Source organism: Xiphophorus hellerii, chromosome 4 (assembly GCF_003331165.1).
Source record: "Xiphophorus hellerii strain 12219 chromosome 4, Xiphophorus_hellerii-4.1, whole genome shotgun sequence".
Lineage (NCBI taxonomy): Eukaryota > Metazoa > Chordata > Actinopteri > Cyprinodontiformes > Poeciliidae > Xiphophorus > Xiphophorus hellerii.
The window spans coordinates 34,611,642-34,624,056 of NC_045675.1; the positions used below are offsets into that span (position 1 = coordinate 34,611,642).

The following is a 12,415-nucleotide window of genomic DNA, read 5'->3' on the forward strand; positions in this document are numbered from 1 at the left end:
TGTGTTACAATTCAGGCATTTATAGGGCCCCCTGAATGTTTGAGGCCTACCAGCAGCTACTGAGTTTTCTTTGCCTTGATATCTTAGTTTTATGATTCTAGATCTCAGTGGAGCTAATCAGGCAAAAATATTGTTTTCCAAATAAGTTTATTTGGAAAAATAAACTTTAATAAAAACTTCAGGTGTGTGTCTTTGGTGAATTTTTGGTGAAAACATGCTTGTTTTTCATTCAGTTGGTACAGAATCCAGAAATTTTACTCAAGTAAAAGTAGCAATACTTCATAATAAAATTATTCAAGTAAAAGTAAAAAGGACAGCATAGGAAAAATACTCCTAAAAGTTCCTTTTTTTAAAAGTTACTCAAGGAAATGTAATTGAGTACATTTATGATAACTCTGTTTATCATGGATTAATTTAATTTTATGAGAACTTTAATTTCTTAACTTGTGGTCCTTGACATATAGATTGAAATGTTTAGAAAATAAAGCACCAAACCCACAAAGCGTGATGCGTTTTAAAACTTAATCAATGTTCATTGATTCAAATTACCTTCACTGTCTGCAAACCAGAATTTATTCATACATTAGAAGAGCATGCTTGTCACATCCTGTAGGCGGCGATAATACAATAATATCTGGATGTATACTGCCCGAATAGGAGGAAGAAGGAGCCTTCTAAAAGACATGGCGCTGCTTTGCTCAGAGCGGGGTTAATAAGGACGGATTCTGAGCAGGACCGGCAAGTTGGATACATGGTGTGCGGAAAAAACTGTTTTACCATGTGGATGAACAGAAAAACCGATAGAATTTTCCTGAAAACCCTCAACTATGTTTTGAATGTGCTGAAGTTCAGCCCCAGCACCAATGTCCGCACGCAGTCTACCCGTAAACCAGGACCACCAAGGCTGTCCTGGAGGCTCCTGTTCTTCGGTACTGACCAGTTTGCTGTGGAGTCTCTCAAACTACTGAATCTTTGCAGGTACCGGAAGTCTCGAAGCTCTACACTGAATCTGTTCCTGGTTACCTTGAGCTGGTCATTGCGAACTTGCAGTTTTCACGACCTCTCTAGTGTTGTGAGTCAAACGTTTTGCTCTTTGTGCAACAACCAGGTTCGATTTTACCAGTTTCGAGTCCCGAGCATGAACCCCTTAAGTTTCACCTTTTAAATAATGAGATTTTTAAGAAGTTTATAACAGGATTTAATGACAAGGATGATGTTTCAAATGTGTTACAATGATACAATAGGAACAGATACAGAGTGATATTCACCGTCGCAGCGCTGGGCCACACTTGGCACACGTTAGGGATGACACCAAGTGAGGCAAAGACTAGCGCGTATTTAGCTTTTATTCTTCTCTGCAATCTCTACCCTCCAAGGGTAGTCTAATCAGTTTCAGTCTGTTTATGTATGACTAGCGGCATTCATACATAAACATGGTTATGTAAACTGTGGCGTGTGCGTGTCAGCAGATTAAGAAGAGACTTAAAGAGATAGAAGAAAAATCAAAATCCTGAACACTAGGTTTTCCATCCATCCATCCATTCATTTTCTGTACACCCTTGTCCCTTAGAGGGGTCGCCAGGGGTGCTGGTGCCTATCTCCAGCTAACGTTCCGGGCGAGAGGCGGGGTACGCCTTGGACAGGTCGCCAGTCTGTCGCACACTAGGGTTTCTTTTCTCACAAACAACAAAATTAATTAAGAACTAAAGAACAAGTTTAAGTACAGAATAAAGCAGAGAAAAAGTTAATTAATCTGAAACATCCTCGATTTTCCCCAGAGACTCGGATTATAATCTAAAGTTTGAGTTTATCAGTCTCAGTTCAGAGTTTACAGAAATCCACATGCAGTGATTCTTGAGATTAGGGACAAAACATGTTCTCTGGATAAAGCACAGAATTTGAATAAAAATATACACAAAATATAATTTCTTCAAATAATTAACTAAGCTAATCTAGGTAATGTCAGCACAACAATATATGTTTTCATGGTGTTTGCTGAATATTTTTTATTTTAACCTATGTAGTAGGTGGATAGTGTCTGTAGAAGCCCTTGTCCAGGAGCAGAACTCAAAACATTGTAATAGTTTAAAACAATTAAAGAAATACTAAAATAATATATTATGACAATTAAGTACAAATATTTAAATAAATAATTATAAAAGTATCAATAAGTTGAATTAAAAATAATTTTTACATATTTTCCAACAATTGAAATTGTGTCCCTGGTTTTTGTCAACACCGTCAGACATTTTAAAAATTGTTATTATTGAATATACAAGAATAACAATGACAATCTCAAACAATACGTCAATAACAAACATTACAAAAAACAAATATCACAACTCCTGCTGTTAAAAGATCCAATTGGATACAGAGGCTAGAACTAAGTACTAAAATTAGTGGAAAAAAACAATAATGATAAAAAAAAAATAACAAAAAGGTTAAATTAATAGGAGGGGGCTACTAACTGAAAATCTTCCGTTAACTCCTACATTTTTATTGCGTTTAAATTCTAAATCTTTCTCAGACATCTTTTAAAAAAGGAAAATTCATTTTTGAGAGCAGAGATTGAGATTGAGCATTTTGCATAGTGACATTTATATATATATATATATATATATATATATATATATATATATATAATATTTTGTTACAATAATTAGAACATTGACTAACAATTCCAAATTTTTTTCTTTGATAGATAAACCGAACTGAATGTTTTGTAAAGAAATAAAATCCACATTTATTGCTTTAGAAGACAGAAAGTTACGAAGTTGACCTCATAAGATTAATACTTCTTTACATTCGTAAAACAAATGTTTAGTTGTTTCCATTTGAGTTGTACAAAAACCACAATTCTCAACATTAAAATTAAATCTCTCTCTTAAGTCATGTGAAGGATATATGTTATTTATTATTTTAAAATGTAATTCTTTATATTTAGGATCAATTTGTCCTCATTTTGACTATCATAGATTTGTTAAAATCTTGTAAGAGAACTGTGCTTTTCATTCTTCCTGCGTACATATTATTTATAGAATACTGATTCAAAAACCCGTTGCTGCATTTATTATCTCTAATGTCCACATACTCAACTTGAATCTTATGGAGTCTTGAGATAGAGAAATTAGGTAAATTGTTTTTAACTGACAGAATGAGGACATTAGGGATACTATATAAAACTTTCTTATAATTTGTTAGTGAACAATCAGTTCCATACTTCCTGTTAAATTCCTCCAAACTGAAAATATCACCATTTCCATCCAGTAAATGAGTAATTGACCAGATTTGTTTATTCCACAAATCTTTCATATTTTTAGCGACTGTCAAACAAAGTCGCCGAGCAGCTGAATAGGGGAATCCTTGTTGACGCGCCAGCTGATCAAAAACGCCATTCCAGGATGCAGTTAAGATGGCTTTATTTTGTCTATGTTGTCAATATTCAAGAACAGTGTCCAAAAAGAGCATTAAAACCGGATCCGCAGGTTTAAACAGTGATCAAGGACAAAAAACCATATTGGCATAAGGCGGTCAGCAAAAAGTAAACCTCCCCCATCACCCACTCACTAAAGTCACTAGCTCCGCAACAGGTGATCTACAATCACTAATAACACCACGTGATCCCGCCCCTCACCTATCCACAACACATATATATAGATTTTCTACCACATAGTATGTCAATGTCAATGTCAAATTTATTTATATAGCACTTTAAAAACAGGTATAAAACTGCACCAAAGGGCTGTACAAGAATGACAATAACACAAATTAATAAAACAGAGTATCAAAACACTACTTCAAATAAATGCCAAAGAATAAAAATGGGTTTTGAGAAGCGATTTAAAATGATCCAAGCTGTGGGCAGATCTAATTTGGAAAGGAAGATTGTTCCATAGAGTAGGACCAACAACAGAAAAAGCCCGATCTCCTTTCCTCCTAAGTCGGGTCCGAGGAACTGTCAGTAAAAGCTGATTAAATGGAAATGGTAAATGGACTGAACTTATATAGTACTTTTCCAGTCATTTTGACCACTATACGCGCTTTACACTAGAGTCACATTCACCCAGTCGCACTCACAAACACACACACATTTATACACCGATACGCAGTAGGCAATTTGGGGTTAAGTGCCTTGCCCAGAGGCACATCGACCTGTGGCAGGAGGAAGCTGGAATCGAACCTACAACCTTCCGATCGCAAGACGACTACTCTACCTTAGTGCCACAGTCGCCCCATCAAATGGAATTTTTTTAATTTTTTGTTTTAAATAATATTTCTTTTGTTTCTTAAGAAGCATTTGTCTATAAGACTGATTAAAAATATCATTAATAGATATTTTATTAAAAAATTTACATTTATTTTTGTCAGATGGTGATGACAAAGTTCTGAGTCAGGTCCATAAAAAATTTAATTTTCCAAAAAAAAATTGCTACTGGGAGCCTGCACCTTATCATCTTCACATTTCCAAAACATTATTTGTCATATTTGAATACATAAGCTTGATAAATAATTACTTATTTCTTTTGAAAATTTAAACCCATTCTGTCCATAATCTCAAGAATCACTGCATTTATGATTAGTTTGCTTTAGGATGCTGCACATGAAAAAATCAAGAGCAACTTTTATCCTGTAGATTGTGTAGTTAAACATTTGATTAGTTCAAGAAAAGCATTTCACTTGTTATATTTAATACAAAGACTCAGTAAAAAAAATTAAAAACTGTTAACATGACTTAAAAACAAAACTGCAAAAAAGAAAGTCACGCAAAACATTTTTTACCTTTTTGTGAGGGTGAGCTTTAGGAATTTGACAAATGGAAACTGAGATCTCCTTTTTATTTGGTTTTGTTAAATTAAACTAATCTGCGACAGACTGGCGACCTGTCCAGGGCCTGACCTTCAGTCAGATGAAGATGTAATGCATATCTTAAGAAGCAATACCCTGCCCAATCCCATGTTCAGATCTTTTTGCTATATGGCAGCTTTTGCTCTACAAAAAACATGCACTATCTCAGTTTTCTTTTAAGCTGTTTGGTATACAGTAAAATAAATTAATTTCAACTAATGTAAAGTTCAAATACTCCTGTTCTCTGCCTTTAATCTTTTTTCTCAGGAATTCAAATGAAGGGATCGTGGAGAAGCTTGAAGTTGTTACATTGCCTGGTGATCTGCCTGTGAAGATATTTGCTCAACAGAACCAGCTGGCACTTCACAACTGGCCTCCTCACATTGTAGAGGGACAGTTTGATGTTGGAGTGGTTGTGTCTTTTGGCCGTTTGCTCCATCGTGGACTCATTGACAAGTTTCCCTTGTCAGTATTTAGCATTAGTATTGAGTATTCATGATTAACCATGTTTGAACCCATCTAGCAATTTTTTTTACCCTGAAAGAGCCATGTTGTGGAACTTCTCACAGTATGACTGTACTGACATTACCTATTATAAAAGAAAGAAAAAAGAAGTGCCCCTGTAGGTACCTTAATATACCCTAAGAGGCATTATATAGTTTTCAGGAACATATTGTCATTTTATAGCACAATCAAGTACATTAAAATTAATTGTTATAAAAAATATTATTATATTTAAAATTATTATATTAACCCTATTAAACATAACTTAATAGAAAGTTGACTATGCAATTTGATGCCTTGAAATTGGCTTCTATCTCTCTCTGAGGCTCCTACTCTCTGACATGCTGCCTTCAGCATGTCATCGCAACAATGCGACTCCCTTAAACCATTAACAATCATGCTTACGAACATTGGACTGTGAAGTAGTTTGTATGATAAACTCAACAGATGCACAGTTCCACCATGTTTCCTAATTGCATTAATAATCCTGAAGGGAAATTAAATGTTGTTGCAACTCATATTAATTCAAAAGAATAGGAAATGATGAAGGGGCAAACAGTATTTTATTTCATTATGTCATGTTGTCAGATGATATTGTAAGACATGTTGTCAAATCTTAATTTCTTTTTTCTTTTCTGCATGCCATTTTGATTCAGTGGGATTTTGAATGTTCACCCGAGTCTGCTTCCAAGGTGGAGAGGTCCAGCACCTGTGTTCCACACTGTCATGCATGGTGACACTGTGACAGGAGTCACGGTCATCCAGATACTTCCCAACAAGTAAACCAAAGGAAAACCTTTTTAGTTATCTCCCCCTATTAATTATATTCACAGACTGAAAACTGCAGTTCTTGGGTAAGTTAAATGCTAGGTTTTGCAGTTGGCCCTAACAAATCTAAACATCAGTTTTCTCAAAACAACTGCTTTTTCCAACCAACTTCCCACATATGTTGGATGCAGTAAATCAAAAGTTACTCCATCATATCCTGTAAAAAGAGAAGCCAACAAGTTTCAGTAGCATGTGGTGTTGTCATCATCCCGTGAGAACACTTACAAATAAGCAGTCAGCAGTCAAAAGTAATTGTAATTGCTAAAAGTGCTAACACAAATGTATTAATCTTTAAGGTTTGATGTTGGGCCCATTCTAAATCAGGAGATCCATCAAGTTCCAAAAAACTGTACTGCTGAAGATCTTGGAGCTGCCCTGGCCACCAAAGGAGCACATCTTGTAAGTTGATGCAGCATGTATGCATGCAGTCATTTTTCTTAACAAAAATATTGACATCGTAGTTCTACTTTTTATCTTTCAGTTGCTTAATACGTTGATGAAGCTTCCTGAAAAAATTGCAAATAAACGGGAGCAGGAACTGAAGGGTGTAACATTTGGTATGTGTATCTACACTCCATGGACACCATCGAATATATAGTTGTTGTAAAAAATGTAAAAACACAGTAAAATCGTAGTGCTATTATGTAAAAGATGAGACAATGATAAATCATTTAATTTCTTTTACAGCTATATATATATGACCCACAACCTGTTCGTTTTAACTAAAATATCAACCTGTTTAAACTGGAAGAAAAGTCTAAATTTAAAATTTTCCAACTTCAGGATGTGGAAGTGTCCACAACTTTAAATGTCACTCACACGATAAAACCACTTCCATGATTTAAAAAGATGAATTATTTTGCTATCATTCTGTGTACACAAAAACTTTTAATAATAAATATTTCTGAGAGACTATTACACTCACTGACCACTTTATTAGGTACACCTGACCAAATGCTCATTGACACAAATGTTGAATCAGCCAATCATATGGCAACAACTCAGTGCAACAACTCAGAAAAAATGGGATTTAAGTGACTTTGAACATGGCATGGTTGTTGGTGCCAGACGGGCTGGTTTGATGAGTCTTGATTTCTGCTGCGACATTCGGATAGAAGGGTCAGAATTTGGCGTCAACAACATAAAAGTATGGATCCATTCTGCATGGTACCAATGCTTCAGGCTGCTGGTGGTGGTGCAATGGTGTGGGGGATGTTTTCCTGGAAGACTTTGGGTCCATTAGTACCAACTGGGCATCGTGTCAACGCCACAGTCTACCTGAGTATTGTTGCTGACCATGTCCATCCCTTATGACCACAGTGTAGCCATCTTCTGATGGTTACTTCCAGCAGGATAACATGCCATGTCATAAAGCGCAAATCATCTCAGACTGGTTTCTTGAACATGACAGTGAGTTCACTGTAATCCAATGGCCTCCACAGTCATCTGGTGACTGTACTCAATTCAATAGAGTACTTTTGGGTGGTAGAACAAGACATTTCCATCATGGATGTGCAGCCAAAAAATTTGCAGCAACTGCGTGATGCTATCATGTCAATATGATCCAGACTCTGAGGAATGTTTCCAGTACTTTCTTGAATCTATGCTACGAAGGATTAAGGCAGTTCTGACCCTGTCCAACCCTGTACTAGCAAGGTGTACCTAATAAAATGGCCAGTGAGTGTATAAATGCAGTGTCGCTGTTTTCGTCTGGAGTAACTGGGGCAAACAGCAGTGCCGTCTTGTGACGTAAACAGGGCAAGTAAAACAAATAAGGATGAATACGCAGATGGGGAGGAAGTTATAAGGATTTCAGCTAAGTCTTGAGCGATTTATCTACAGTTTTGGAGGAAGAAGCTAGGTAAACTGATGAAAAATAATAAATAGATGATTGAAGTTCTACACGTGAATATTCTGAGCATGGCAGTCAGTATCCAGCCTTCCTATTCCTCCTATTTCCAAGTCTTGAGTTTGATTTTTCTACTTCTGGTAACGGTATAATATTTTTGTTATAATCTTATATAGCATAGAGGGGTCATCAGTTGACATCACACTGTTCCTGTACACCAAGTATACTTTTGGCTGCAGAATCAAAGTTACTATTTATTATTTACATAGCTACAGTATTTACAAATAAGCTACAACTCCCACACAACTGCAAGTAACCATGGTAACCGGTGACAGTTTAAAGGCACGCTGACTCTTTCTGCAGTCATGTTGCATGTGTATCCATCGTGCTTACAAACAAATAATCCCTCAGTATTTCCATTGCTATGGTTAAGATCGCTTATGAGAAGATTTTTAACACTTTTGGAACTTCAGTGTGCGAAGCCCTCTAAAAATATGAAACATATTGCCCAATTTGCTGGTTCTTATTTAGGAATCTTTGTAGATCAGGCCCTTAATGTGTTGATGTATGGCCCACATCACCCTGCCATCCTCACCAAAATGATGATATGTTGTGCAGACTTTAATTTAAGATTTAATTTCAGTTATAGACCTTTTTGTTTTTGAAAATCTATAACTACGGCTCACTGGCAAAATGCATGGAAACTGCTGGTTATTATAAAGTAAATCTATGGTTATACCTCCTTCAACAAAAATATACCTTTTGGAGTTTGTGTGAGGGACCGCATATTTTCTCTGGAAGTTTTTTTTATTGATCACAACTTTTGTGTGGAAAATGACCACACAGCTTTCATGCCCCATTTGGTGCGTTTGCCAGTTTTATAAATGAGACCCCTGGACTCAAAGTTGCTGACATGCCACTTTGAGTTAAGTCAAAGAGGCTCAAAGTGTCTCTATGAGTCAACAGTCTTGTAATTCAGTTCTGTTGGAGCAGGTATGCGTCAAAAAGTTGCAGGATACTGGCCCTTGAGGATTGGAGTTGCAGGCCTCTCCGGTAACTGCATCCATTTGCTCCACAAGATATAGATTGAGGAATTGGTGTATTATGCTGTGAAAAATGTCAAGGCCTGTGATGCCAAATCAGCTTTGTTCAAACAAATTTATTGCCAGAAATTCCACAGAACAAATGAAATCTCTTGTAAAATGTTCAGTTCTGTTCAACTGTTTTATAATACAAATTTAGCACCAATTTAAAACAAATGTAATCCCAAGGCAGGAGTGTGCACTACAAGAACAAATGACCCTGATGAAGCTTGGATGGCAATTCTGGAAGTTTTTACCAGAATTGCCATGTTAAGTAAAGCCCAGTTCACACTACACGATTTTAGAATTGTCGGCCAATCGTCGGCCAATTTTCAAAACCTCAGAGACCACACACTAGCCAACCAAAATCGTTTGATCGGGCCGATCATGCACTGTGTGGTGTTCAGCCAGCTTCACAGCAAGAGCAACACACCACACACGAACTGGTTTCTCACCAACATTCAGATTCCAGACCGAAAATACAGGAAAAGCCCCCTATAACACGTGAATTTAGAGTAAACAAACATGGCCGACAACATAGAAGCAATAGCGACAGTTTTTGAGCTTATTTTAAACATAAAAGATGTAACAAAAAGAAAAGGCGTTGGATAAAAGCGTGGAGACGGGGCAACCGGCGGTTCTATTTTTATTAAAAGTTACGTTTTCTTTGTCTATACCATTTGTGTGTTTAGATTATTTTCTGTTCTGTTGTTTCTTTAAGATTCATCGGTTAATTAGTATTTGCTGTTTTAATGTTTACAATTACCTTGATAACAATATGCACAAAATAATGGCTACAAGTCCAGTAAACTAATTTTAAAACCAGGCATTAATCAATGTTTTACGAGTGACAATTACATTCTGTAAGCGTCAAGCCCTGACTGAATGAATAACCTTAATGTTATAACCTATTTATGTCACGTTAACAATGAACAGCTGAAAAATTACCAGAATCAACCGCGGTAGCAATTTCGCTCCAACTCCTCTCCTTGTCATTTCTGTGGGTATTCTTTGCATAAAATGTTGAATAAATATTAATATTGTTTCCACATATCATCTCTGATGTCCGCTGGACTCTAGGTTGCGCCACATGAGCTGTTTGGGGTTCCTCTCAGTGCTTTCTGAGGGGAAAGTACGAGGGGAATCCGTGCTTTCTGATTGGCTACCTGTCACATTCAACAAGCTGCGTTCTCACTACCAGTCAGGGAAAACCCCACAGCCTGCGATAATCCAACATGTTGAATATGTCCGATTTCAGATGTTCTACCGACTGGACCGATCAGTCGTAACACACCACGCACTGCAGGATAATTGGTTGTGATTATCACAAGCGACAATCTTAGAATGCAGAACGTTCTAAGATTGTCATAAGGGGGAAATCGGGGCAAAAAATCGTGAAGTGTGAACTGGGCTTAAAGCTTTTTAAATTCTTTTCATTTCAGCAATAGCATTTAAGTGTTTTGTTTTTTTTGCTGCAAATTTTTTTGGACATCTTTACTAAATACAAGAAGCCTTATGCATCCCAATAACTCTTTGAAAGGCAATGTCCAGTTCATATTCAGGTAATTACAATCCAGTAAATTTCAGTACTATTCCTTCACATAGTCAGATGAAGATATAAGTGCGTACAGTAGAATTCAAAATTAACAAGTTTAACTGACTGAAATTGTAGAAAGCCTGTTTTAATATGCATCCCAAAGATGGAATCCTTAGTATTTTGAGGCCTTTAGCTGCTGGTATTTTTTCCCCTTTCCCATACTGTAGCTAGAGCCTGGCTCTGACAATATCAATCATGTGTTTCAGGTTGTTCAAGTAATCACAAATATACATTCTGAAACACCAGTTAATTCAATTTTCAATTCAGTTTATTTAAATAGTGGCGATTCACAACAAGGCACTTTACAAAAACTATTTCAATTTAATCGCACATACATTCCAATTGATCCTAGCTATAAATAAGTACAGTACGCTCAATTAATTATTCAAAAAAGTTTATATCTAAGGAAACCCAACAGATTGCAGCAAGTCATTGACTTCCAGCATTCTCCCCTCCTGGACAATGATGTAACAACAATCACTTGAGTTGTCTTTGACTTTACACAGGTCTCTCATATCGAGCACACATGTAGCATAAGTGGAGAGGGGAAAATTCCCTTTGAACAGGAAGAAATCTCCAGCAGAACTGGACTCAGTACAAGCGGCCATCTGCCATAACCGACTAGGGATATGAGCAGAAAGAGCAGAATGCACAAGAATAATCAGATGAACTGATGTAAGATTATTTTAGATGTCCATGTAAGTAAAAATTAGTAGCAGGAGAGAGAGAAGGAGCAGTTAATGCCAACTTTATCTTAGCCAATATCCCCTCTAGGAAGGTATCAGAACCAAACGGAATGCCAGACCAGGTGTAGTCAGTTTTTCCTCCAGTAGCCTATGCATATGGCAGCATAACGTTTGAAATATCTCAGGATAACAAGACTTTGAACGTAATCCAGGGGTTGAAAAATATATTTTATATGAGAATGTAGAGATCAGCCTCTCATTCCTAAGACCTTACAGGGATTGCGGATTAAGCTGCCCCTACACCCATCGCTCCAGTTTCTATGTTAAAAGTGGAAACTTTATTACCATCTCATTTTATTACATCACAAAAACCTATCACAAACAGGGGTGTGTACAGTATTTATATCCACTGAACTAGGTTTCCTTTGTGATAAAGATTGTACTTGACTCTTACAGCTCCAAAAATCAATACATCTATGAGTTGGATAAATTGGGAAGAACAAACCTGTGACCAAATTGCTTGTTTGTGCCGTGCCATTGGATCCCGGGTAAGAAAATAAGAAATTTATGATTTTAGTGCATTTTATTGGGTCACCATTAAATTTTGTTACAATGATGCTTTTTTTCTCTTCAGATCCCTTTAAGGACGGTGTGGATGGGAAAAACTATAAAACTTTTGGATTTTGTTGGAAAATGTTATACTTCAGGTAACTTATACCATATGATTGTATTTGACTAAATCCCTTTTCATAAGATGTCTGTTCTGAAGCAAAATTGCCTAGTAACAATTTACCGTATTTTCCGGACTTTAGAGCGCACCTCACTATAAGCTGCACCCACAAAGTTTTTTAAAATAACTGCAAACATACATACTGTATATAAGCCACACCGGGCTATAAGCCACTGGTATCTCCGCCGCTCTCGATTTTCCACAAGGACGCAATGCAGGGCTGCAGCAGAAGGCTGCAGCAGAAGGCTGCGTTGTTAATAAATCTGCTATTAAGGACGCAACCCTGCATCTCCA

General features: G+C 36.6%; 1 protein-coding gene across 2 annotated transcripts in view; it reads left to right on the plus strand.

Annotated features, from left to right (window-relative positions):
- The first annotated feature begins 655 nt into the window (after positions 1 to 655).
- The window catches only part of mtfmt (mitochondrial methionyl-tRNA formyltransferase), a 29,703-nt gene continuing 17,943 nt past the window's right edge, over positions 656 to 12,415 (plus strand). The window contains exons 1-7 of one of the 2 annotated variants that reach the window (XM_032560530.1): positions 656 to 978; positions 5,113 to 5,310; positions 6,006 to 6,128; positions 6,474 to 6,576; positions 6,659 to 6,734; positions 11,848 to 11,939; positions 12,026 to 12,098. In XM_032560530.1, the coding sequence (XP_032416421.1) occupies positions 752 to 978; positions 5,113 to 5,310; positions 6,006 to 6,128; positions 6,474 to 6,576; positions 6,659 to 6,734; positions 11,848 to 11,939; positions 12,026 to 12,098 (892 nt within the window). In that variant the 5' untranslated portion in view covers positions 656 to 751. The remainder of the gene's footprint in view (positions 979 to 5,112; positions 5,311 to 6,005; positions 6,129 to 6,473; positions 6,577 to 6,658; positions 6,735 to 11,847; positions 11,940 to 12,025; positions 12,099 to 12,415) is intronic. The other variant, XM_032560531.1, reaches the window with a different exon arrangement.